Source organism: Ixodes scapularis, unplaced genomic scaffold (genome assembly GCF_016920785.2).
Source record: "Ixodes scapularis isolate PalLabHiFi unplaced genomic scaffold, ASM1692078v2 PGA_scaffold4__175_contigs__length_147842914, whole genome shotgun sequence".
In the NCBI taxonomy this organism is placed as follows: domain Eukaryota; kingdom Metazoa; phylum Arthropoda; class Arachnida; order Ixodida; family Ixodidae; genus Ixodes; species Ixodes scapularis.
Window position 1 is genome coordinate 56199136 of NW_024609879.1, and position 15315 is coordinate 56214450.

At 47.1% G+C, this 15315-nt stretch overlaps 1 protein-coding gene across 1 annotated transcript; it reads left to right on the forward strand.

Annotated features, from left to right (window-relative positions):
* The first annotated feature begins 1160 nt into the window (after positions 1–1160).
* On the forward strand, positions 1161–14987 carry LOC115331836 (S-phase kinase-associated protein 1-like). Its single transcript, XM_029994087.4, has 4 exons — positions 1161–1257; positions 8586–8788; positions 14755–14895; positions 14958–14987. Exons 1-4 carry the CDS (start codon positions 1161–1163, stop codon positions 14985–14987), a joined length of 471 nt encoding a protein of 156 aa, XP_029849947.3.
* The last annotated feature ends 328 nt before the right edge of the window (positions 14988–15315 follow it).

Consider the following 15315-nt stretch of genomic DNA (forward strand, 5'->3'; position numbering starts at 1 on the left):
CTGCACGGACTCGAACCCCAGACAAGCGGTGGTGGAAAGGTCGCCCGTGTTTATGAGAATCAGCTTGAACACTAAACATTTACACACAGACAGGACAGGACATACACAGAGTTGTCTATCAACGAGTGGTTAGCCTGTGTTTGATAGTAAAAATACATGTGATCCGAACTATGCCTAGCTCTCTAAATGGTTGTTCGTTTTGCCGAAGACGCCGTTGCCATAGCAACAGCTCCGGAAGTCATCGTTTCTCCGTAAGGGGTCGTAACTTTCCTCCTCTCACTTAAGAACGCGTTTGTGAATAACGTTCTCGCCCCATCTTACGATGATCGTAACTTTACGAACTTCGTAGCTAAGTTGTCGTAGGTAAGAGGTTTTTTATGAATCTGGCCTCAGAACTCCAGCGCCACTCACGGTATCTACGTCGACCGTCTTCACGCGCTTCATTGTAAGCGGGCGCCGCTCTTGCCACTACAACCTCTAGAACACTGTAGTCCTATCGCGCAAACCACCGAAAACAAGTTATCACGGAAGCCACAAGAGACGAGCGGAAATCGCGAAAGGACCAGCTGAGTGTTTTTCCGCTAGGTGTCGTCCGTTTTGCCGGAGTCGCGATATCGCCAGGTTTCTTCTCGTGCGGGCACGCCCGTGTTATTGCAAGCTTGTCAAAGCTCCGTTCACGCGCACGCTGCACGTGCTTGCACGCATGGGGCACCAGTCGGGGCTCCATGCTTGCATTGACCTCAGGCCCTTAGCACTGTGAAAGGGGTGGTCACGAAGGCGTGGCCTTGTAAAATGCTGCGTGTGCACGAATACTCGCGCATAGAAAGCGCGCGCTTTACGAAACCGCGCGCTCGTGCCTTTACCAATACTAAAGCCAACTTGTAAAATAGATTATGCAACATATCCTTTCGTGTTATTGTTTCATTGATGAGAACACCTGCAAATAAGACGGTCGTTGATAAAGACGAGTTGTGGAAATGCATGATAGGCACGTCCTCTTGAAACGCCGCTGGTATATGGCCTCTTCGTGACTTCATTGTAGGCGCTCAAAGAATCAAAGAAGAAGTGCACTGTCGCGGAAGCCCCAGCAGCGTCGGCACTGACAGCGCATAATGCAGCGGCGAGATTCTTCGATGCCAGGTTTGTCGAGGCAGAGCCAGATGGCATCCATAAAGCTTCAGAGCTGCGAAGGAGAAGTCTTCCAAGTGGACCTGCAGACTGCGATGGTCTTTGGCACACTGAGGACCATGCTGTTGGGTAAGCAGTTACCTCTGCCGGAGAAAAATATATGTCTTTGCCTATTCGGTGACCACGTCACTGTGGTAACAAGGTGTTCCCGAGCGCTATTCGGCTTGAAAATAAAATCGTATAGATAAGCCAATGAATGGAGTTAACGGAAGCTTTTCATAAACATGTACTTAGGTATTTATCATACTCAAATTTAGTTAGTGAAGTCTTTGGATAAAATGCAAGAAAAAAATATGCAGCGGACGAAATATGGAAGGAAACCGCTCTTATAAAAATATTTTCCCCGTTGTTTCTACATATTTTTATAGAAAATAGTGCATAAAGGCTATAAATATATTTCTGTTCGTTGGCTATATAGCTTTTTGGTAACTTTTTTTGTAGACTCTATAAAACCTAGTGTATATGGATTGCATAGAAATTGTATGAAAATTGTACAAAAAACAGATAGACATATTAGCTTCGTTACTATTTTCTTACCAGCAATGATAGATCAGATTTCGCAACAACAAAAAAATATTCTGAATATTAAGTTTAGGTTTGTCATGATGTATTTACGGAAACATATGCACTCACCACTTCACGTGTGCGTATACGCAGACATTACAAATACACTCGCGACAGAGCACTCATAACTCTAGTAATTCGGTAGTGCTGACGTGCTCCACCGCTATATATACCCTACACTTGAAAGACAATCACTTAAACGAGGACCATCCCAGAAGACAAAAAAAAAAAAAAAAGATTACAAGTATGTTGTTTTCTTTCAATTTATTCAAAACGTGGTTCCATAGCCTCCTCTATACTGACAAAGCCTGGCAGATCGCTACGAGACGCGGCTGCCGAAAGTGAAAAAGGTAGAGCGGCAGACAACGAATGAGAGGAGAGGAATGTAACGGGCGCCCCGCTGCGGCGAGACGCCAAAACACACTGGTCCCGAGCGATGGAACATCCGCTCGTGCTCCTCGCGTTCCTCGCGCTACCGCTTCTTTTCTCGTCGGGTTTGAAGATGGCCTCCGAGATCCCGAGCTTCGGGATCTCGGAAGTCGAGGCTTGAAAACCATGTCTCGGGTCCTCGCCGCTGCAAAAGCTCTGCGCTGACTACAGGCTCCCCGAGAAACGCTCTGTGCTACCAGGTCCTCGCGCTCCGAATCTGCGACTGGGCACTCTCTGGCTCCGTCGTAGAACTACCAGGCTTTGTGAGTATAGAGGAGGCTATGGTGGTTCACAAGGGTCGATGAACTGCATCTCAATCTATAAAGCATTGCAAGGGGCGATAATTACCGTATTTTCTGGACTACAGTCTGTACCCGTGTATAGTCCGCAGAGGCAAAATTGGGGTAAAAAATACAAGTTTTTGCTTAGATAATCCGCACCCGGTACATAGCCCGCACCTGATGCTCAGTCGACACAAAAAATCTCATGTACGGCATACCTAGATCAATGTCTGCTTCCTCTGCTCACAAAGAAGCCTTTAATATCCAGGGTGTCACAATTAAAACAATTTACAGGGTTTTATTTTCACCGGAAAAATAAACTATAGGCATCGCCGAACGCTCATTCTCTGCCCAAAGGTAGCGAGAGGTCCCAACCAGATGCCAAAGTTTCAGCCCGATCCGATAAGTTCATCGAAAGTTATGCGTGATTTTCTGAAAATTTCTGGTGCCATAGAGCCCCATGTATTCACAAACTCCGTCGGCCGCCATTTTCCCATTGAAATTATCAGAAATTCACTTATAACTTTCATTAATGTATCGGATCGGGCTGAAACTTTGGCATCTGGTTGTGACCTCTAGCGCTACCTTTGGGCGGAGAATGAGCATTCCGCGACGCCTAGTTTATTTTTGCGGTAAAAAAGACCGTGTACATTTTCTTTTGTGACACCCTGTACATAAACGATTTTAACATACTCTTTTATTCACGAAATCCGTCTCGTCTCCTCCTAATCAACGATACTGAAAAACAAAAATCTTGTATAGTTTGCACACGTAGATAGTCCGCACTGCCTAAAATTTGAACTTTTAAACATGAGCAGTCCTTAACACCGTCGAAAAAAACAGCCTCCGCAAGGGGTCTCTAACTGGGCGTGATGTCGCCTCCCCGCACTGCATCTTATTATGCTATCGATTCTAGTCTATAGAAATTTTATAGAAATATGGTGACAAAAACTGTGTTGAGACGTTGTGATAGGAATTCTTTAGCATTTCTATCGTCTGTGCTATATAGACTTCGGTTGAAAGAAAGTTTATACAAAGTATATTGAAAATTGTCGATACGACGTAAATATATAGAAAATTGAAAGGGTCGTTAAAATGCGGATAGGATTTTTATGGACTGCCTGAAATATTTTTTGTAAGGGCGCCGCGAGATGAGGCTGCTATGGGGGTATTTCCTGGAGGGCTGTAGGTTGGACATTTACATGTACATTTTCAAAGGTCACGAAAGTGCGGTAATGGCGTCTGATAGGTGGAGGTAATTGCCTCCATTAGACCCACAAAATGAGCTACGCTTAGAATATCGGCACTCTGTACTCCGATATTCGTGTGGGCGCTGCCATCATGGTGCTTGTGCAGAGCAGACGCGAGTGCCGATCACCATGATCCAAAAGTACGACTTCCTCAGCATTAGATTTGGTGTTAGGAAGCTCATGTAATATTTTTTTGCTATGTCGCCAACTGTTTAAATATTTACGGAAGGACGGAAAAACGTTTCATCTGATTCCAGATAAAGCTTCAGGTAACTGGCAACCACGATTTTAAGCCACAATATGGGTAAGCGTCGTTACTCTGAAGCGTAGCTTATTTAGTGGCACTAGCCTCCGCCAATCAGACTCCAATACGTCACTTCCGTGACCTTTTAAGACGTACGTGTAATGTCCAACCTAGCTGCCCTGGACGCCATACTTCAGGGAGATGTTTAGAGCGCATGCTCAGAACGAGCGTACATTAATAGGCTGCTAACGCCGACAATCTTGACGGTGCAGAACGCACGTTGCAAAAGAACTGTGGAAGCTCGTCGTCAGCACGCGCTCAGCAGTCGAGCACACAGCTATGGCCGCCAGTGAATACTCCCTATAGATGTGAGCTCGTTCTGAGCATGCGCTCTGAACAGCGCACTCAAATAGTGTCGTATCGCATACGCTTGGATCTGCTTTAGGTTGGTCATCTCTAAGAAACTTTTAAGTATTTGTGCCGTATGCGAGTAGCAACGCCAACCGAACCGTTTTCGTCCCACGCACAGGAAAAAAAGTTTTTTGTCTGACATTTTTTTTCTCTCTAGAGAACCTACATTCGCAAAATTTGAATACGATAAATGTACGACTTAAAGGGATACTGATCCCAAATTTGGATTTCGCAAAATGCGTTGAACGGGGCGCTACGAACTCCAAGACACCACTCGTACATCGATATCTCTAACGGATGGCTGTACTTTTGGAAGAGAACGGCGCTATCAAGCGAGCGCTACGACGTCATTGTCCTCCTAGAAAATTTGAAAATGAGGGGAAGGGGCCTTGCTTCTCTCCTCCTCGCTTCGGTTCAACAGCTCAACATCTCCTAAAAGAGAAGGCGGAGTGCTCTTCTCGTGACGTTGCGAAGGAAGGCCATCGGGGGCGCGCGTCGAATCGAAGGGAACGCGCGTGGATCGACCGTCGTAACGCGCTTTTAGTCACATACGTGTGTGTTTTTAGCTAAAATGAAAGCTGCACATAGCAACGGGTTTAGAACACACTTTATTACACGGGCAAAACATTACACCGCCAAATTATCGGTACGAAATGGCACGAGGTATGTGTATAAGACGTCTATAGAAAATGTGACCAAGAAAGACCGTAAATAAGTCGAAAATATTGAGTCACGCAATTATTGATGTAGGATTGCATGTTTTATACAGAAATACTTTTACAAAATGGCGAGACACGCAGCGATTGGGCACAGCAAAACAGATCAGTTAAAAATCAGGTAGACGTAGTCAACGCGGACACGGCTAGACAAGTGTCACTTACGATCATGTAAGCGATGTTATTACGTGCAGTCACTGAATTCTTGCAATATACCCCGGCCACATGGCAAAATTAATGTAATTTCTCTCGAACTAATATATGGGGTCGACAAATCAGCTTGCGACGCTCGTATAATCACTCAAGACCGAGACCTGATTAAATCCCATACCATTTAATGAAAATATGTTATCTTTTCCGTGTGGCAGGGGTACTAAACTTACTATTTAGTCAACTATTTACTTCTCCCTATGGGTTCGAGCTGCCTTAGAACAAAATATAACTTATTTTGTATCAAAGCGCGCCCTTAATTAAACAGTGCTCTTCCACCAGCCGTTGTCGACACCAAGCAGTGATCGAAAAAAACAACAACAACCGCATGACCCGATACTTCGTTAGAATAGTTGCCAGTGTCGCCGAAACGTAAATTCTGTCTAGCCGCGTATGCGATGACGCCTGGAAATGTGTGAGATGCATCTCTGAGGTTTCATTCCGCACAGTTCCAGCGTCTATCAAGTCGAAGTCCCCGAGCAGATTGCTGAGAACGGTAATATCTTTATCGGTACGTTGCCTGATAGGCGTTCTATCAATCGCTCGAACAACACAGTTAAAATTACCACACAGCATGACTGTTCTATCACAGTCTACATATCGGCCCAAGCCAGAAAAAAAAAAAAAGGAAACACGCTCTCTCACTGTACTGGGGGCATATATGCAGATAAGCCGCCAGGGGACTGTCGAAAAAAAAAAAATCGCACGTAATAAACCGTTCCTCTGTGTGTGTTGTAACCGCCAACTCCAATAAGGGCAATGACCTCTTCAAAAAAAAAAAAAAAAAAACGCCCGAGACTTTGACAGGGGTAGTGACACAAACCTCATATATACAAGTGTAAGAAAGGCTGTACTGCGCCAAAAACCTGCTCCTCCTCGGCCATCTTGGTTTCCTGCAACGCTAAGAAATCGGGTTTCTGTGTCTGCAACGGGCGCTGCACCTGGCATTGCTTCTTGCGCGTGTGAAAACCTCGAACGTTTCGCGTTGCAACCGAAATGGCCGAATTGAGCGAAGAAATCATGAAGGCTATGATGCAGCGCTTGCCTTGTCGCTCTTCCACCAGTTCTGGAGACCAGGTGTTGCCGCCTCACTCGGAGTCGCAGGGTGCGTTCAGCACCACCCTGAAACGGCCCCGCTTGTTCTTCTCGAATCGCCACCAAGGGTTAGGGTTGAGCGTCGTGTCGGGCTTCGGGGGCGTAACCTCGAGGTCGCGCTTGGTTGAGTCGGTGGTTTCGTCCATGTCGTCGTGGCGCTCGGAGGTCTTTTCGGTCGTCGAAGGACGGGCCGTGGGGGTCTTGGAGCCCTCAGGCGATGTGGGGGCAGAGGCCGGGGGACCGGAAGCAGGCTCCGGAACGTGAGGGGCTGACTTGTCTGGTTTTGTCTCCACGGCGCCTTCCCCGGAACCGTCATCTCCGGCAGGCTTCCCTTGTTGCTCTGTAGACGGTGGGGCGTCGAACCCCAAACCACGCGCGGCTTTCTCGGCCGGCCTCTTCAGTGTCCATCGTGAACGCCGTATGCTCCTCCAGCGCCTATACCTAGGTGACGCCAGCGTACGTCTTCATACACTCTTCTTTATCGTGGCCGAAGCGAAAGCACTGTGAGTACTTCGGCACACGACACTCCCGCCTGATATGCCCGGCACGCTTGCATCGCAGGCATACGGGCACTCTGGCTGGTATGACAATGAGGGTCTTCGCGCCGTGAAACCGCAGCTGGTGAGGCATGTCGTCAGGGGTGAGGCCACTCTTCAGCGTCATGCGAACAAAACGCGTCGTTAATTCGATTCCGTGGACCCCATCGACTCGCCACATCTCCCGGTCGACTTCAGTCACCTTGCCGTACGGTTCTAAAAGTGTACGCACGGCGTCGTCGTGTACGTGAAAGGGAACGCAGTGCAAACGCACACGTACCTCGGTTGTGCTCGGGTCGATGGTGACGCAGCGTAGGTTCTTCACGACGAACTCCCTGCCGCTCACCAGGCGTCCGCCTCCGAAGTCCGAAGCGTCGCTATCCACACATGATTCGTCGGAAAAGCGCTGAGCGCTACGATGTCGCTCAAGACGGCAATACGTTTGAGTTCCTCTCGGAAGTCCTCAATCCGGTACGGGCGATCCTTCAGGTCGCAGTGCAGGAGCGCAGAGTTTAAACACGTAGATCCTGTACGCATATGTGGAGGGACCACCTTGTACACGCCGGACGATGACGCGCCATCGACAACAAAAGAACAGCGGCCGCCCGGGGCCGTTTTCGCCGCTCCTGAGGAGAGCATGATTATGCGAGCGTACGGTGCGAGCACCGGAAGCAGAATTCCGGCAACATTGCCGCCTTCTGTGAAATCAACAGCAGCTAGCGGCTAGAACAAACATCTGTGGTCGTAGGTTTTCTCGTCAGCTTTTTCGAGCGAATGAGTTATTGACAGCGCCTGGTGGTCTAAAAACGAAGCCGCGAAAGTATAGGTTCAAAAGCAAGCTTTGAAAATTGCCAGCAGGGAAAGTGCAGTTATTTTTCTGTGTATGATCAGCTGTCTATATAGACGCTTTCAACACGCGTCAGATTGAGCCGCCATTGCCTACCTTCTCTTGTCTCACCGAAATGCCGAGCCACTGAAGCGAGCGTTGACTAGTCTCCACAAAGGCCTATGCTAGGGCAAAGGACACAGTAGCACCTAAATAGCACCTAAAGTGGCAAGAACCTGTCCTGCTGTGTCAGTGATGAAGTGAAGCGAACGGAATAAGAGGAAACAGATACTGAAAGTCGGTTATGGCGGCGCCCATGCACATGCTGCCTGAAAGCGTCTATATACAAACGAATTTAACGTCGTGGTAGTCAAGGGGGAAAAAAAACCTACTTCTTGGAACCAATTAATATTCCGCGAATCTTGAAAATATGCTATGCAGAAAGAAACCGAGGGAGAGAAGGAGATCAGTGCGCGCGGAAATGTCAGAACGTCTTACTGGAATGATTGAGGGGTATAGATGCAAAGGCTATAGCTGTCTTGTCTCTACCCATTGACTCTCTCCAATCAGAGCAAACAAAAGCGTCGACGTCTCCTTCTCACGCAGTGTCTCACGTTGGAACGCCGGACGCCGGCGCTCGGCGTTTGAACAGTGGGTAGAGGCAAAATTAGCTAACCTTCGCCTTTACCCACAGGTAGAGGCGAAGGTTAGCTAAGGAGAGGAGCGCGCCGCGCTCCTCTCCTTGTTTTGCTCCGTATAAGGAAGACGGTCACTACAACTGGTTTTTCGCTGACTTCGCTCGTGCCCTTTGACCATGCTGGTCGCGCTCCTTTAGACCTGAACGGAATGAGCGAGGACGAAAACGAGGTGATTCCGCTGAAGAACGTGAGCTCGGCCATCCTCAAGAAGTTGATCCAGTGGGCCACGTACCACAAGGACGAGATGCTCATCGTCATCGACGACGACAGGCACACAGTGTCTTCGTGGGACGCCGAGTTCTTCAACGTAGACCAGGCAACGCTGTTCCAGATTATCCTGGTAAGTTGTCTGGTGTAATAGTCTCGAGCCAAATCACTTTTCTGCTTTATAATACGGCTTGCATTGACGTCACATTAGTGGCCTGTGGTGGCCTATCTCCCAGATAAGTGCGTGCATATTTTCTGCAGCAGACATTTCGTATCATCGTATGTTTTCTCGGCAAGGACAGGTAGGCATAATCACCAGCGCGGTGTAATCACGTCGCGGGCAAATCAGTAAAAAAAAAAAAAAAGAGAAAAGATAAACCGATTACTATTTACTATTGATAATCCTGTCGATGCGTCAGAAAATTTATGAGATTATTTCAGGATTGAGCATAGACTGAACTATTTTCATCACTTCCATTTTTACAAATCATTGACGTCATTTTTAAAGCATTATGCTATTATAACTCCGCGGTAAGGAAGTGGCAGCTTTCCAAACGCCATCCGCAAAACAAAACAAAAAACAAAACAAAACAATATTTTTGACTAAAATAATCCCTGGAGAAGGGGAAAAAGAGGGACAAAGGACAAACGCAAATCTCCAAACACAGCTAGGGGGCTGGTGAGCGACCGAAAAAATCCGCCTGGTCCGGGTATCGAACCCGGGACCTCTCCATTACAGGTGGAGCGCTGTACCAACTGAGCTAACCACGAGTTAGACGTCAGTAGAGCAAACGGGTTTTATCAGCTGCCACCAGTCTAACACCAACAAGGGTGAAGCTTGCAGTTTAAGGTTATAATTATAATGCAATTAAATGTAAAGGTGCAAGCGAGCTGGACAAGAAAGACGAAAATAATCCCTGGAGAAGGGGAACAAGAGGGACAAAGGACAAACGTAAATCTGCAAACACAGCTAGGTGACTGGTGAGTGACGGAAAATATCCGCCTGGTTCAGGTATCGAACCCGGGACCTCTCCATTACAGGTGGAGCGCTCTACCAACCGAGCTAACCGGGGGTTAGACGTCAGTAGAGCAAATGGGTTTTATCAGCTGCCACCAGTCTAGCACCAACAAGGGTGAAGCTTGGAATTTAAGGTTATAATTATAATGCAATTAGATGCAAAGGTGCAAGCGAGCTGGACAAGAATGACGAAAATAATCCTTGGAGAAGGAAAACAAGAGGGACAAAGGACAAACGCAAATCTCCAAACACAGCCAGGTGACTGGCGAGCGACCGAGATTTGCGTTTGTTCTTTGTCCCTCTTGTTGCCCTTCTCCGGGGAATATTTTCGTCATTCTTGTCCAGCTCACTTGCACCTTTGCATTTATTTGCATCATAACGATATTTTTGTAAATTATTTACCCTCCTTCAACACCTGGACTTGTTTCCCGTGGCTCACCCTCGGCGCAGTCACTGATATTCGAAGCTTCCACTGTAGGCTTAGTGAATCAACACCACCTGGAATAATCAAAGCCCGTGCACTAGCGCTTCGACGTCATCGCATTGAGATTGAGCGCAGGCACGCTGGACACGAGCGTAGCGTTAGCGTTCGCCCGCAGGAAGTCGTCTCCAATCAACGTGTGGAAAGACGCTCGGCGTCGGGCGCGGGCCCCGTTGCTGAGTCGACTCCATTGAAGGCATTATGTGAAGGTTGATGAGGCCTCTCACAGGTTTTGATGTCGAGACTGGTTATAACGAAGTCAACAGGAATTGGAAATCACTTCACTGTATCCGCTATTTCGTTATAACCGACTTCGGTTAACAAAGTGTAAAAGGCAAGGGGAAATCGTGATAGCTTCACTGTAGCCGCTATTTCGTTATAACCGACTTCGTTATAACCGGTCTCGACGTATTCCAGGTGGTGTTGCTACTTGGTTAGACATTGCGATGGTTTGCTGCGCTGCGTAGATGCAAGAAAAACGCACTTGATAACGATTTATACTAAAGCAGAGAATAGACGAAAAACAACATACAGGAATGGCGCAGACTATGCTCCGTTTCACCTTATGTTGTGCCGCAGTGCAGGCTAGAAGCGCGAGCTCAGGGCGTTGGCAGCTGCCTTTGGCGCACGAGAGCTTGTGCCGCCGAGCAAGGGGCTCGCGCTTGTAGCCTTTTCTGCGGTACAACACAAGGTGAAACAGAGCTTACAACTGTATAATTTCTTTTTCATCTTTCTCCCCAACACAGCCACAATGTTTTTCGAAATAGGGTGCACGTGGAGCGAAACCTCGCGCTCCAGAACCCATGATCGTGGGTTCAATCCAGAGATGGCAGTAATGACATTACTGTAATGGAATTACAGTAATTAAATTACTTTTTGAAGTAATGAGTAATGTAATGAATTACTTCTCTAGGCTAGTAATTTAGTAATGTAATGAATTACTTTCAGACAGTTCGTTTGCAAGCTTTAGAAAAGAAAAGAAAATTATTTTGCAGCGTGAAATGTTGTGAGAGTGCAATGAAAGAAATAAACGACGGCAACCTGAGCGCAAGGCTGTGTACGAAGAGCTGGGCAGACGCACAAAGGAGGGCTGGAAAGCAGAAGGAGAAAAACTTACGTGTAAAAATTGCTAGAAGGCAACAGCTTACGAACTCCAGGCGCACGACAGATTCACGGCGTCGCGTCATCGGGACGATACTATACTTCGTTTATCCCTAGCTGACAGTGCGGTGGGAGCTGCTAGCTAACCAAAACCGATCAAACACCTTCCTTTAATAACCTGCCCCGTCCCTTTCTCTGCGTGTGGGTATGAACGACAGCGTGGTTACGTGGCGAACGACAGACGTGTGACTGCTCCAACAAACGCGTAGTTTCCAACGTTCATCTCTAAGCTGAGTGTGCGTCAGCTTAGGGATGAACGGCCCATAGGCTACAAGGCGACGGGCACATCACCAGTGAGTTAAACATAATTTAAAACCTGAGAGAACAGGACAAACAAATACGCAGCCTTGTCCTTTCGTAGAGCAAGGTCAAACCGTAAGCTTCGACCATTGTGAACAACAAACAACCGGAATAAATAGATAAATGCAAATGCCTTGTCAAAGCCCCAGAACGTTTCGTGCGTCCTCGAGCAAAGCAAGTGCCGCTCGCGGTATGCCTCGCTGCCTTCCCTTGGGAAGTTAATTCGGGAATAAAGCGCGAAACATATGCGCGTCAAAACTGTCCGATCCGACGTGTGAACTGCCAAAACGACGTTTGGGGGCGAGGGTTTTCGTAGCACCGGAGAGCGTCGAAAACTCTCGCCTCCAAACATCGTTCCGGCAGTTCGCACGTCGGAAAGGATAGTTTTGACGCGCATGTGTTTCGTGCTTAAGCCTACAGGCAGATATCGTCTCCCCCTTCCCGTTTGGTGGAAAAAGTACACAATTTAGGAAGCTCGCGTCATTCCTCAATTGGCGACGCTTCTGCTTAGCAATTATCGAGGCCCTTTGCGTGGCAATGCACAAAAACTTGGGCTTTTCGGGTGTATAAAAAAGTTTCTCCTTGAAAGGAATGATCGAGAATAGGCTCTTAGAAGAATAGAATTAGATTGGGTCCCCGGCGGAAGGGAAACTTTCACGTGACGACGAAAAACGAGCAGCCACTGCCCGACTTAAGAAAAAACTGACTGGGACAACAACTTCTAAATCAGGTAGACAGAAACACATCAACCTTTTAGTAAAAACTTTCACCGTTGAATGAACAGCGAAACCGGTGAGTCGACTGTCTTTCTGAGTCACAACTAAAGAAGCTGTTCATCATGTTTAACACCTATGCCGTGTGCGCCAGCAAAACCACTGTTCAATATGGTTCACTTTGAGGCAGATAAGGTTGTTGCGGTGTAAACAGGAAGATATGAGTTTTGGTACACATAGACCAACCCAGCTCTTTGACGTCACATCACCGCGGTGGCGCTGCCGTCGGCATTGCGCATGCGCGGCGCCTCGCTTCTCCCAGATCTGGTTCCTGCACACGCTTGGGGGGGGGGGGGGATGGGGGGAGGGCAAACGAGGGCTTGTTTTGGGAACACTGTGATGGCGTATACGGTAAATAAAATGAGCACGAATTACTGCCTCAAGGTATTCAAAAGTAATGTCGAAGTAATTTCAAAGTAATTTCATTACTTCTGGAAAGTAATTGTAATGTAATGTGATTACATTTAGTCTGTGGTAATGTCTAATGTAATTTAATTACTATTTGGCAGTTTTCAGAAAAGCAATTAGAAATGTAATTTAATTACTTTTTGAAAGTAATTTTGCCATCTCTGGTTTAATCCCCCCCGGCCCGTGTCGATCTGGATGAGCATCGTACCGGCGTGCGGTCGTGTATCACTGCTGCGTGGTGCGCGTTAAAGACCCCAGGCTAGCGGTTGTACTCCACTGGTTAAATTGCTTATCTAGAGGCAACAATGTCGCCATGCTCTGGCATGTTCTCCTGCTGTATGAAAAACTAACGACCAATTTGTTCGTCAAAATATGGTGTGGAGGGAAAACGATGAGAAAGAGACTACGCAGTTGTTAGTCTGCGCCATTCATGTTCATTGCTTTTCTTGTACCCTCTGATTCGGTTTAAATTTTATCTAGTGCGTTTTTCTTGCATCTACGCAGCGCAGAAAACCATCACAATAATTATAAAAGCCTGTAGGTAATGATAAATTGCGTTCCTGGTTATCGTAAAAACACTTTTGTTCGTAGGATTCACTTTGTAGATTTTATTTGTAGGATTCGCGACGGGGGCGACTGTTCATTCACGGCTCCATCGCGTCAAGCCCGGTTAGCCACGCAGTTCATCGCACAGGCCACCTTACCACGTCCTTCGAGAGGCGATAGTGTAGTTGAAAATCAACGTCGTCCATGTCAAACACAGTGGCGTGGCTTAAATACCTACGCCGACGGCGAAACACGAACGAAAACGCTGCCATTTTGCACGCTTCTCCCTGATCTCGCGCCCAACTCGCCCAAACTCGGCAAGGTCGGAGCCGGCAAGCTTTTCCTCTCCGCGGCGGCTTTTGCCACGTCACAATGACGTCACAGCATCTCGCCGCGAGTTCCGAATATGCCACTCTCCGACCGCCTCAAACCCTCAGTTCTGACGTAACGATTTAGGGAGAGACGGCGCGTGTCGTCATGCACGGCGCCGACCAATCGCGGCGGGCGGCGAGTTCGGCGGAGAACTCGCCTTAATCTCTCCGTGCCGAGCTTAGCCCCCCTGCTCGGTGCATATTTGGTGAACGTTGAAGTTTCTATGTGCAGGCGTCGATTATCTCGGCTTGTTTTGGAAGGGAAGGTTCACTTGTGACACCCAGTGTTGGGTAAAGTACATTCAAAAAGTACTTCAGGTAAAGCACAAACTAAATGAGAGGTTATGCACTTCAAGTAAAGTAGTAAGTACACCAGGTGCAATGTACTTGGAGTCAAGTGCTATAAATACATTATACTTTTAAATTGCAAATAGTTTTTGACACAATTATTAATGATTCCCTTTCATTCCCCTACACAGTTTTTTTTATCTGGTATGCGTTGCCCAAGGGGTAATAGCGGAGCATCAGTTATTTCTTTTCGGAAGTGGTAGCAAATAATGGATAAAGTCAAATGGCTTCAGAGTTGGCAGATCATCATTTTGTGATACAAATTTAACAAGACCACATTTTGGGAATGTAGTTTGAAGTCGAGAGTTCTACTTTGCTCGGAAAGTACCAGCATTTTTTTTGTCTTTTAAATTAAAGTACGAGTACATATTTCGAGATTGTACTTGAAGTAAAGTACACGTGTTTAAACCCCCTTAAAATAGTATTTTAAGTACCATGTACTTAAAGCATACTTCTCAACACTGGTGACACCCTATATATACGCCGGTCAATAGTGTTCAAGTTAGGCCTCCACGACAGATTGGGGCCGTGTTCTAGCGGTTACAAAAGGTCTCAACGCACTCGGAACAGTCAAATACAAATGTGTTAACCTGCAGCCGTGAGTGTATGTATACCGCGATTTCCAGAGAAAACTCCCGCGTCATGTACCGACGGGCGTTCGTGCTAACCTCGCCGGTGACTGTACCCGTCCAGGTGGCTGACTACCTGGACATCAAGGACCTTCTGGACGCAGCGTGCAAGGTCGCAGCCAACATGCTCAAGTCCAAGTCGACCGACGAGATGCGTCGCCGCCTCTGCATCCGGAACGACTTCCTGCCGTCCGAGGAGCAACAGGTCAATGGCGGAACGAGAATTCGACACTTTCATTGAATGAACAGGTTGTTTCTTTTTCGCAGGTCAAAAAGGAAACTGACTGGTACGACTAGCCTTCTGAAGCATTAAAAAGTTGCCTGACGAAGGACTTTCTTTTCTTTCTTTTTTTAACAATGCCTCACCGTGTAGTCATGCAGACTCTGTAGTATTAGCTATTCCTAACTTTCAGCGATAGGAGTATACCACGGTGTGACAACCATGGATGATAGACATCACAATATAGATTCTTGCTAACAACTTCCTGGAATAAAAAAAAATAATAATGAATGGCTCCAAATATAATATAAAGCGGCGTTTTCTCTGGTGCGGTCATTGATACAGTGCCCAGTTTTTCCGATGTAACATTTTCCTCATGACAGCGGAATGTTGTAAACAACAGCG